General features: G+C 41.2%; 1 protein-coding gene across 3 annotated transcripts in view; it reads left to right on the top strand.

The window, feature by feature from the left end:
• dusp22a (dual specificity phosphatase 22a) overlaps nucleotides 1–13018 on the top strand; it is a 48856-nt gene that overhangs the window by 6153 nt on the left and 29685 nt on the right. For all 3 annotated transcript variants that reach the window (XM_052097776.1, XM_052097778.1, XM_052097777.1), the window contains exons 3-4: nucleotides 4605–4687; nucleotides 8492–8541. In XM_052097776.1, coding sequence (XP_051953736.1) covers nucleotides 4605–4687; nucleotides 8492–8541 — 133 coding nt within the window. The remainder of the gene's footprint in view (nucleotides 1–4604; nucleotides 4688–8491; nucleotides 8542–13018) is intronic.

The raw sequence follows: 13018 nt of genomic DNA, 5'->3' as shown, positions 1-13018 counted from the left end.
TGCAAAATACAGCCAGAGCACATTACATGGAATACCATATCCCATGATGACCTGATGTCAATGCCAATTTTAGTGTGTTGACAGACTTAATCAGAAGCAATATCAAGCATTATTTTTAACCTTTCAATATTCTTCTTAACAAATTTTTTGATTGGACAGGCCAATTATGTAAGAAATGGCGTTCTGACATAATTGTTATTATTTCCATATTTATAATTATTGATAAGTTAATAAATGGACGCCATAATACATACATAATAAATAAGTATTACTAGTATGCAATATGAATGCTTGCATATCTATTTATTCTCTTTTATTACTGAAACACATCTTTTTTGTGTGTGATTTAAATTTTCTCTTCCTTTGTTTTAGTCAGTTTTTTTTTTAATTTTTGTGAACCACTAATTTGACATGCTTTTGAAAGTGAGATATTCTATTTCATGACCTCTATGTAACTTACAAGTACAATGTGTCACACTGATTTTGCCATCCATACATCTACAGTTGTTGTTTGGAACATCGTCTCCTATATTTTACCTATTATTGTTGTTTATAACTGCTGTTCCTCTACATAAACATTCAGCAAGTTTCCGATGTATGGATGCGACTGACCTAATGCTTGTCTCGAGCCATCTTCACGCAAGTTCAGCAAAGATGGTGCACTTGCAGTTTTAAATACCATAAAAAAGACTGAAATACACAGACTAAAAAAAAAGAAAAGAAAATTGTGAAAAAATGCTGACTTGTCACAGCACCTAAAATAGGCAGAATATCTCTTCTACTTTCATATAGAGTTTATTTTAACCTAACATCTGCTTGTTGCAGAAAAAACTTTCTCGGACATGTTATTTGTCTGAGCTACTGTATAAAGTGCTTATTGTTAGTGCTTTCCCTTAAAAAAAAAATTCACTCATCAGTCATCACATTTGGGAGTGGGAGTTGTCTTGGGAGGCAAAGAGATCTATCTGTGTCCTGCCGAAGCGGCCCCAAATCAGCTGGACCACCTGGGGGTGGAGCCTCCACTCTCCGCTGAGCGAAACCTGTCGCGACAGCGCGTCCACCGGCGTGTTGCTGTCGCCAGTGATATGAGTGGCAAGCAGCGACCTGACACCAAAGGAGGAGATGGCGGGCGAGTTTTGACATGTGACGGGAGTGTATGCCACCCTGGAGATTTATGTATGCTACTGTGACTTTGCTGTCTGAATCAGCGAGAGAAAAATCTGCAGGGCAAGGAGTACAGCCAACAACTCGAGTTGATGTGCAAACGCAGGTGGGGCCCTGTCCAGGAGCCTGCAGCTGCGTGCCCATAGCACACGGTGCCCCAACTCAGTTGAGAGGTGTCTGTGGTGACCACTACATGTCTGAACACCTGCTGTAGGGGGACTCCTGTCCAGAAAACAGAGGTCTGTCCAGGGGTTGAGAGTCTAACAGCAGGAAGTGGTGATAAACACACGGTATGTGCCGCTGCGCCATGCCTATCTAGGGACTCAAGTCTGAAGCCAGTGCTGGAGCTGTCTCATATGCATCAACCCAAGCAGCGTGACCGCGGCCTAGGTTGCCATATGCCCCAGGAGCCTCTGGAATTGTTTGAGAGGAACCGTTGTGCATGGCTTGAGGCGAGCGAGGCACGCGAGAACTGACTGCGCGCGCTCGGTTGTGAGGCGCGCTGACATTGAGACCGAGTCTAACTCCAAACCGAGAAAAGAGATGCTCTGAACTGGATAGAGCTTGCTTTTTTCCCAGTTGACCTGAAGCCCTAAACGGCTGAGGTGCATGAGCAACTGGTCCCTGTAGGAGCATAGGAACTCTCGAGAGTGTGCTAAGATGAGCCAGTTGTCGAGATAATTGAGTATGCAGATGCCTACTCCCCATTGTGGGGCAAGGGCTGCCTCTGCAACCTTGGACAGGCCGAAGGGGAGGACCTTGTACTGATACGACTGTCCATCGAACGCGAATCGTAAGAAGGGTCGGTGTCGAGGCAGAATGGAGACGTGGAAGTACATGTCCTTCAGGTCTACTGCCACAAACCAATCTTGATGCCAAACCCAGGTTAGAATTTGCCTCTGCATGAGCATTTTGAATGGGAGTCTGTGTAAAGACCGGTTGAGAACTTGCAGGTCCAGTATTGTCTGCAACCCACTGCCTTTTTTGGGTACGATGAAGTAAGGGCTGTAGAAACCCTTCTTTATCTCGGCTGGAGGGACAGGCTCTATTGCGTCCTTGAGTAGCAGAGTGGCAATCTCTGCTCGTAAGGTGCTGACGTTTTCACGAGCACCAGTCTGATGACCCAGAAAATGAGGGAATTGCTCTTTTATTGAAAATGTGGGTACCGCAGTCCAAAGGGGGTTCGGCAAAAGAAAAAGGTTGAGCTGAGGATTCTCCTCCCAGGAATCCACCAGGGGACAGAGTGGTCTTGCTACCGGCTTTGTCCAGTGGCGCTGTGTCATCGACGACGTTATCCTACAGGCACACAGGTGGATCGCAACCGCCCTGTCCACCTGAGGGACCTCTGTGTACCCATGGACCGTGTTCCGGGAAGTAAAAGGTGCCCTCCACGAACTCGTCAGCTCGTCATGCACTTCCAGGAAGAAAGGTACCGGGGGAGGGGGGGCGTGGCTGAGAGCGGTGCTCGGAGCCGAGGTACCAATCTTCAAGCCGCAGGGGTTAGGGGAAGGACGGAGGGTTCCAGTCCAACGCTCACAGCGGCCCGGGAAAGCATGTCGGCCAACTGTGCGTCAGACTCTAACTGGGCAGGCTGGCCCAAGGACGGGAGTCCGGTCAGGTCTTCAGCGCCAGAAGCCTGAACGCTCTCCGGTGCAGCGGCGATGTCATCATCCAGACCTGGCTCAAGGGATGAGGCAAACTGGCCGTGAAGCGAGCCGCCGTTGTTCCGAGCGCAGACGGAAGTAAACGAGCTTGCCGGGGGGCGGGTGGTTCGTGGGGCTGTGCCCGGCTAAACCGAGCCCGCTGCCATCCTCAAATCGCCTCCATCACCAGCCGGGTCATTCTCAATCCTGTGGGAAGAAGGAGCGACGCAGGGGGTAGCTGGAGTGGCATTCATTTTGAGAAACAAAAGCCGCGACCGCAACGTTGTCATGGTCATGTCCTCGAAGTAAGAACCTGAACCATTCACAAACGCTGCCTCAGTGTGATCACTACCCAAGCACATGAGGCAGCATCTATGACCGTCGGATCTGGAGAGAGTCCACATTCAGGAACTACACAGCAGTGGATGGGCATCTTTATAAAGACACGTCCTGAAAAGGACGTTCAACGCCCGCTTGTGTATGTTGCTCTTTAACCAAAAAACAAATCGCTGTCGAAGCACCCAGGGGCAGATTCTGCACAGCGTGTAGAGAGGAGAAAGCTGCTGGAATGCCCCTTCAGATCCAAAAGAAGCTCTCTTGCAGAGGTGGGTGAAGCAGTCATGACACAGCTCGCTAATCACACAACCGTTCGGCTCCGAAGAAAAAATCTGTCTGAAATTCGCTCCCCTGCTCACCTTTATACCCGTATGTCCGGGGGCGGGGCATGCAAATTCTGTCTGCCAACTTGACATTGGCCTTTTCTCAAGTTCAGAGGTACGTGAGGCTCTCAGAAAAGAGACCACTTGTGTCACCTCAATTGACACAACATCGAGTGAGTGACAGAAGGGGAACAAGGTCACTTTTAATAAACAAAGCCCAGAAATAATGTTTCATTATTTTTTTATTTTCTCCACTTTTTTTCCCCAATTTGGAATGCCCAATTCACAATGTGTTCAAAATCCTTGTTTTGGCATAGTGATTCACCTCAATCCGGGTGGCGGAGGAGGAATCTCAGTTGCCTCCGTGTCTGAGACTTGTCAACCATGCATTTTATCACGTGGCTTGTTGAGTGTGTTACTGCGGAGACCTAGCGCTTGTGGAGACTTCACACTATTCTCTGTGGCATCCACGCACAACCCATCACATTCCCCACCGAGAGCAAGAACCACATTATAGTGACCACGAGGAGATTAACCCAACGTGACTACCCACCCTAGCAACCGGGCCAATTAGTTGCTCAGGAAGCCTGACTGGAGTCACTCAGCACCCTCGGGATTCGAATTTGCGACTTCAGGTGTGGTAGTCAGCGTCTTTACCTGCTGAGATACCCAGGCCCCCTAATATTTCATATTTTTAAATATTGCTAATGATACATCATCTGGTGTTGATAAAAGTAGTATTAACCTCTCAAATATTGTTATCATTCCATTACATTCTAAGTACCCAATGTTATGTCACCAATATGTTATTTATATACAGAAATGCAATTTGCATTTAATTTGCAGATGGTATTATTTTCTAATTAATGATGTTTTTTGACATTTTGTGCTCACCCATTGACTGAATGTCTCCTGTTCATAAGTTCAGGCTACAATCTCCTGATGAGCTTTTGCTTTTAAAGCACCTCATTCAGTTTAAACATCATCCTACCATCCTAGTGTCTCTCAAGCAGACCTTTATTTTCCCTCACACACTCAAAATTAGGTTTAATCAGGCAGGACAATAGCTGTCTGTTTTCAGGTAGCTCTGTGTGCACACGCTAAAACCGATTTTGTCGCTCAATGTTTCTGTACACAGACTCGGAGAACAGAGACAGTCTGTCTCGTCACGGCATCACTCACATCCTTTCTGTGTGCAACAATGCCAAGCCTGTGTTCGAGGTAAGAATGATGCACTTTAACACTATGGAGCTTATAATCTACCAGTTTTACATAAATAAATGCAGTGATAAAAATTAAATGTATGAACTCATGTCTGCAAGTACAGTATGTGCCAAAATTAAAAATAAAATAATTACATTTTCACAGTGACAATGCTTTGTCCCTGTCAAATGAAAAGAAAAAATCGAATATATCGAATAAATATGGTTAAATCTGAGAATTACATTGCTTTTGCTTTTTTTTGGTTTAAATGAAGACATTGTCCTGATGCATGCAGTGAACGGCCGCAGCCGCTGTAGAGATATACCATGAATTTCCGCTGCAGCCACTGATCTAGAGTCATCTTTTCCCTTCTCACTAGTAATGCAGGTTTGAATTCTGTATAAAAGGTTTGAATAATGTATATTATGTAGAAATATGTTTGGTGGGGAAACAGATCCTAGACCAGCAGTTACGAGAAGCATCAAATTAAAATAAAATAAAAATTGAAATTTGCATTTTAATTTGAATCTGTCACTATTATTGCATTAACATGTACTGTCTCTGTGAAAATTAAATAATTTAATTTTGACACTTTGTGGAAATGAAATAGTTAATAGGGTTTTCTTCATCACAAAAAATCTCCATCACACAGCATGCAGATGAGTTTTCCATTTCTGTTCCAGCTCTGTGATGAAACATCACTAACTACTTCATACTACACTGAGTCAGGATTTTGTGGTTTATTTAGAGAAATGTTGAAGAGATGTGATGCTGCTTATTTGACTTAAAAAACTATTAATTTCTGTTTGTGTGTGTGTGTGTGTGTGTATGTGTGAGCGTGTATTTCTCACTTTGTGGGGACCAAATGTCCCCATAAGGATAGTAAAACCCGAAATTTTTGACCTTGTGGGGACATTTTGTCGGTCCCCATGAGGAAAACAGCTTATAAATCATACTAAATTATGTTTTTTGAAAATGTAAAAATGCAGAAAGTTTTCTGTGAGGGTTAGGTTTAGGGGTAGGGTTAGGTTTAGGGGATAGAATATAAAGTTTGTACAGTATAAAAACCATTATGTCTATGGAAAGTCCCCATAAAACATGGAAACACAACATGTGTGTGTGTGTGTGTGTGTGTGTGTGTGTGTGTGTGTGTGTGTGTGTGTGTGTGTGTGTGTGTGTGTGTGTGTGTGCGTGTATTTATCACTTTGTGGGGACAAAATGTCCCCATAAGGATAGTAAAACCCGAAATTTTTGACATTGTGGGGACATTTTGTCGGTCCCCATGAGGAAAACAGCTTATACATTTTTTGAAAATGTAAAAAATGCAGAAAGTTTTCTGTGAGGGTTAGGTTTAGGGGTAGGGTTAGGTTTAGGGGATAGAATATAAAGTTTGTACAGTATAAAAACCATTATGTCTATGGAAAGTCCCCATAAAACATAGAAACACTACGTGTGTGTGTGTGTGTGTGTGTGTGTGTGTGTGTGTGTGTGTGTGTGTGTGTGTGTGCGTGTTTTTGTGATTTATGAGGACAATTTTGTAAGTTACAAATTAGTAATTACAAGGGTATTATGCTATAAATGTGATTTTTGAGGACATTTCTAGTGTCCCCATAATTCAAATCGCTTAAAAATCATACTAAACAATGTTTTATTGAAAAAGTAAAAATGCAGAAAGTTTTCTGTGAGGGTTAGGTTTAGGGGTTGTGTTAGGTTTAGAGGATAGAATCTATAGTTTGTACAGTATAAAAGTCATTATGTCTATGGAAAGTCCTCATAATGATAGGTAGACCAACATGTGTGTGTGTGCATGATGAGCAGCAGGGGGCAATAATGATACACTTCTGTATAATAGCTGATAGTAACAGACAGACTGATTTAACTCTTATGTTCTGTTCAGAGTCTTTAAGACCACAAGTTCCTTGACATTGCTCAAAAACACTTTACATTGAAGTTTTAGGAAATATACCTGTCTTTATCTTATGAAAACTGTTTATAAATAACTTTGAAACTTTAAAACAAATGAATCAAACTGGTAGTTGACCGTTATTGTTGTTTTGATGACATTCAAAGGGTGAAGGGTGGCTGATGGCAAATTATTTGACAGCAAATGAGATGTAAAATAAATAGCTGAAATTAAAAGAATACTTATTTCACCCAATATTTACTCAAACCAGTGATGGTAATGTTTCTTTTAAAAGTAACTTGTTAGAATATTGCATTACTCCTTTTTAAAAATGTAATTGCTACCAAAATATCTTCAAAACTTTGTTTCACGAATCAAATAACTTTTATATTATAGAATAAAAATGTATATTTTAAGAAATCAAGACATTTGGTCTGCGTACACAAACCATGTAGTATGCTGCTCGCAGTGGCTGATCCAGAGTCAGCTTTTCTCATCGCATTCTCCCAGTTAAAGGGAGCTGTATCACGGAGCAGTTCAGCTGCACAAGTCAGTCAATTGAGAGAGTATTTCACCCTGTGTATCATGTCGTGTCCAGTGGAGCACTAGTCTTATAATCCCTCTGCCTAAATGTGTTTACTGATTTTTTTGAATGCAGTGTGTATTCGACCATCGAATCAATCGCGTTTCACTCAACCGAATGTTAAATGCTTTAACACAGAGCAGTTCAGAGGCAAACTGATCCTAGAGAATTAGTTACAGGCAGATTTAAAACAAAGCAATTCAGATACATAAACAGTCAGCGATCATTCCACATTGTATGTATCTGTATAATCATGCCGTGGCCACGGGAAGACTTCTCCGGCTTATGCCTGTGCTATATTATACTACAAAAATTTGTAAAAATGTGTGTTTCCACACTTTTAAATGCAGCCTACATTAATCAAAACGTTTCCTTATGAGGACAGATTCCTTAACTCTTGCCGTGATTGTCATGACAATGGTCAAGTTTATGATGGCTGCTCATTTAAGCTCCAGTGCACAAAACAAATATCAACTGCTGCAAATGATGAGTACAACTGAATTTCACTGAAGCGTTCAGATTGATATTCCTTTACTAGCAATATTTTGCCATTTTTAAAAAATGAATCTCAGGGTAGGTTAAAAGAAGACTTGTGCTCTGTCTATCGCTGATAAGCATGGCTCATACTCTCTAGAACTACCCATCATGCCCCTCCTCAGGTGTTTGCACACTTTTACTCCTGATTTATCACAATACGGGGAAAGGAGGGGTGTACAAAAGCAATGTGTTGCTAATTTTAAAAAAGAACTTCGATATTATGGTCTAAAATAAAACAATATTGCATTTATTTTATTCGTTACTCGTAACGAATAGCTAATCCGATTACATAACACACGTTACTTTTATTATGTTACCCCCAACACTGCCCGCAATACACGTCATATAGTTACACACTTCTGTTATTTCGCCGACCGTCCCCATGCTTATAATGTCTAAATATTGTCAGATTTATCGTTCTGTCACTTCTTGAATAAATGCAGTAACTTTTCACCTGCTGATTTTTATATTTGTGTACACACTGCATTACTCCTGCAATATTTATTTTGTTTTTGTTTTCTACAATGTTACTATAATGAATGGTCTCTGATTAGTGAGGGCACTTTTAAATCTTCAGTATCTGCCTACTGGGTTTTGATGAGGTCAGGTGAACATATAAAAATAATCAGATGGGAAATTGTTCTATTTTAACGTACATTATTGGGCTCTCTGGAACACTAAATCAAAAAATGTGTTCTCGCCAGAACTCATCAAATGAGTTTGAGCAGTTACTGTGGCAGATATTATGCAGTAGAGTTGGATGTATTTTTAATATCTTTTTTTTTTCTTTGCCCAACAGGATATGACATATCTGTGCATTAATGCAGCCGACGCCTCCAACCAAAATTTGTGAGTCACATACACTGCAAAGTTCATTGCAGTTTACCAGTACACACAGCAGTTGTTGGATTACAGACAACAGTTATACACAAAATCATGTTAGCAATGCACATAAAATGCTTTAACAATGTTCAGAATGGCTCAGTGTAGAATTTGTCTGGGTAATTAGAAAACTAAAGCTGTTCCTCACAGTCACATGATTCTCTTATGATGCTTATGGACAAAATATCACAACAGACTTTCCTCATTTGTATGTGTGTGTGGACTGATCAATGGACATTGACGTTTTTCTTGCATGTATGTATTGATTGTGTGAGTACTTATGTCTGTTCAAATAGTTAAACTACAACCACTACGTTTCTATATTAATGTGTAAAAAAGAGAGTTTTAGGGTAAAGGCATCAGAGTGGTGACTTACTGTACAACACTTACTGTAGTATTACCCAACTTCACTTTTCCCAAATTTTCTGCATGACCCTCACATTTGCCACCACATATGCTCTACATACTACTGCTTTCTTGTTTTTTTTATATTCATTCACTGTGTACTGTGGAGTCCAAAAATTCAGTAGTGATCATTTAATACATTTATTTAAATACTTTATCAGTACAACAGTGTAAAAGTTGATTTGAAAAATGTACATGAATTTGAGAATGTCTTCGCTCTAAAACAGCATTCACTGGAGCAGGCATGAATCTGGTGATTATGTTTTTCGGCATGATTTGGGAATGTTCCAAAGAGGATCTTGTGTACTTCAGTGAAAGCAAGAAAATCTGACCTTTCAAAGGAGTTACCACAGTCAGTCACCAATTTACTTTTGATTAGTGACCTAGAAATTATGCAATATCTGAAATCTTTCTTCTTCATTTTGCGTCATAACATTTATTTGTTTTAATTTTTTCAAAATCCAAAAAATGGCAGGTTTAAATTAGATTTTAAATCCCAGTTTTGCTATGTGTTCTCAGACTTTTAGACCCCAATGTACATTGTTCAGTAAGAGTGTTACAACTGTAATGTTTATTTCATCACAGCAGTAATTAACATTTAAATCCTCATGAACAATCCAGAAGCAAATCAATAAAAATAAAAATCACTAATTCAAAAAGTCTTTGAAGACCGTTACGTTATATAAAATATACCACACTTTATATTCCTTCAGTTGTATTCCTTTAAAACAGTCAATTACTGTTTTGAGGTCTTGAGGTCAAGACATCTGTTAAATGTACTGTAGAATTACCTTTTATTATAATTTTTATAATATAATAATTTTTCTTAAGTTCCACATTCTACATGGCTCAAAAACATTTTAGCATTGGACATTTTTAGATATATTGTAGATAGGCAGATGCTGTTGCAGATGAAACACTCACATTCAGTAGACATCTGGATGAGATACCGGCCCTGATGCAATCCAGAGGGAAGGAAACTGCACTGGCCACCAGACCTATTAAAAACCCTCTGTCACAATCCCATAGCTTTAAAATAAGGATAACGGACAGTTTCATCACACACTCACTGAAGCTGTTTGTTAAAAATGGGTGGCCACACACACACACACACACACACACATTTGCACATGTACCGGCATGACTAGGTTTTGGAAGCTTTATGTACAGTATATAAAAAAAGTCCTGCACTATTCACTTAAAAAATAAAATGGCATATAGTGTGCATATTGAACATCTGTGTCAATAACACATGACATGTGGCTTAGAAATCTGCTGGAATAACAGAGAATTAAAATCTCTTCCTCATTTTCTGTTATTAGTTTAAACCATTGTGCAGTTGGACACTTTTCCTTGAAAACGCTAATTTCACGGAAGATTTCTTTGAAAGGTTTACAAATTTGCATGATATCTATGTAACACAAAAAACAGAGTGACATTTATTGTAAATTAGGGCTGTCATCTGGGCAGATAAACTAAGTTCGAATTTTTACCTTAAATATAAATAAAATTAGAATAATATGTGGATTTTAAAGTCAGCTGATTTAAAAAAAAAATGTACATTGATTCCTTAGTCCACAAGAGGGCGCATTAAATGCATAAACCATACAGCACAATTATATTCCTGCAAATATCATTCCTGGCTGTTAAAAAAAAAAAGAGCATTACATTTTCAACTAATGTGCATAAAATAAATATTTTTTTTTAGCCGGTCCATTTTTTGAATGTATTTTTCTTTTGACTTAACATTTCAAAAATGGGCAAAATAGTGTCCGGATTTACATAAAGTGTTGTGGTCAATGGGTCTATGTGAAGGTGAGGAGTGAAGAAAGAGTAAGGTCCAGGAATAATGGGTGGGATTCGATGGCCATGACACGCTCCCCTCCTGGATCCGGGCGCAAGGGGCAGCAGCTTCATCGAGCGGCTCAACTTCTCTTGGGCCGCGGCATGTGACAGGAATGGCGATCCAGCATCCTGGCCTATTGCCATGAAGTGAGCTCCAATACCTGCATCTAACTCATGCAGGGTAAATCCTTATTAAGTGCCACTTACCCTTTTGGTGGTTGTGAGGTTGTCCCCATAATTATCCATCCTTCTACAGGCTTTCCATCTAACCAGCGAATGATAGGGTTAGTGACATCATTGTTGGTGCCCGACTGCACGTCTCCACTCACAAAAGTCCACCGTATTTTCCACCACTGTGGTGGGGTGAGCAAGAGACAGAAAAAGTGAGTGTGGCTTCAAGCCTCGTAGAGGCATTTATTGGAAACAAACATAAAATGTAAAAAAAAAACGAGGGGAGGATGGGCTCCCAACCAACCACCTGGAGCGGTTACCACTGCCAGGGGCGGGGGAGACCCCTACCTTCCACCAAAAAAGCAGCGGGGCATTCCGTCCACCAGGGGCCGGAGGTCTGCCTCCGATCCATCCGGGGAGGTGCGGCTGTTGTCCATTAGAGGGTGGGGGAGTGGCCGAGGACCAAGCTACGGCATATCGGAGAACTGGCGAGTAAGTGTTTTTTTTTTTTCCTCTCTCTCTTCTACTGCCGCTCCATGTTGGCCTTTCCCTCTCTTTTTAAAATGTTTTGTTAATTTGGCACAATCGCAGTTACGGCGTGAAGGTGCCACACTTTTTTTTTGTTTCCCTCCACTTGCCCCTCCCTTATCCAGGTAGATGGGGATGACCTGCCGGCATGCCCCTCCCCAGGGAAAGGAGGGAGTGATGTACCTTATGCCGGCTCCCTGGCCTGAGAGAACGAGGGAGGAATGTGGCAGGGCAGAGGGTGGGGACGGGTCATGATTCCGCACACCCAGCCCCTAATCAGGCTAATCAAGCCTTAGATAGGGATAAAGGCCAACTGGAAGCTGCAGTACGACAGAGAGAGAGATTTACAGACAGCTGCTCGACACCTTTGTGTGTTTGTTTTTTTGTTTAATTTTTTATTCAAATATTATTTATATTCTCAAGCCGGTTCTCGCCTTCTCCTTTCCATTAAAGAGCAACATGCAGGTTGGACACCCCTATATAGCATAGTGTATGTTGATGATAAAACAACTAGATTTTCTGAACTGGAGTAATATATATTTAGCCATTAACGATATTTTGAGATAAATTGTGATAAAATAACTTCCGCGTCTATAAAGCACTAACCGAAGTGACGATGGGCGAGGAGTCTGGTCAAGTTCAAGCTCAGGTTACAATGGATCGCGAATGAAGAAACCGAGTTCTCCGGTGTGGACGAACATGCCTATGATGGCCCACAGGCCTATAATTATGAGCAAATTAAGAGTTAAAATAATTAAAAGTAAGACTTACTCTGCTAAGTCCTCGTTTTCGTTGCACAGAATGTCTGCTAACGTTAGCACTTTGTCCTCCAGTCCAGCCAGCGCCAAAATCCGGTGTACACTTTGGCGGTGGACTTGATTCCATCGAGTGCACCGAGGGAACAGCATCAGTAATCAGCCTCACGTGGTCCTTACTCCGAAATCCCATCCGAGACTCCAACAAATCTCCAGGTCGATAATTCTCCGGAGTGAAATGTGCGCCACAAACGACCGAGTGTGTGGTAACAGACGCGGCAGTGAAGTCTGCTCTCTTCACCTGCACAAAGCGCACTCAGGACCGAAAAGCCTTGTTTTTTCTAGAAGGAAAATGATGGACACGATGTCCTGACAGGCTGGAATTCGTGCAACCAGCACAAACACAATAATTTACCATTATGGCTTCTCTAAAACTCAATCTAAAACTTTCTGTCTCTCACTACTGCCCTAACTACATCAACACCCACAATGAGAGCTGACCGCGAGCTCTTTTGTTTGCCCTACGTCATATGACGCGTTGATAGCGGGAAAGGCGTATTCCAGAGCCTAGCACATTTTCATAAAAATCTCTACATCAAATGAGATTTCATTAGTAATTTCTACATATGTGTTTTTAAAAGACCTCTGCAGACAATATAAAGTATTATTTCAGTTATAAATTCAACCTGCATGTTGCTCTTTAACCCCTTTATACTATCTAAATCTAACTCACGCCGGTC

Source organism: Xyrauchen texanus, chromosome 29 (genome assembly GCF_025860055.1).
Source record: "Xyrauchen texanus isolate HMW12.3.18 chromosome 29, RBS_HiC_50CHRs, whole genome shotgun sequence".
Classification (NCBI taxonomy): domain Eukaryota; kingdom Metazoa; phylum Chordata; class Actinopteri; order Cypriniformes; family Catostomidae; genus Xyrauchen; species Xyrauchen texanus.
This window is presented reverse-complemented; position numbering and strand designations above follow the sequence as displayed.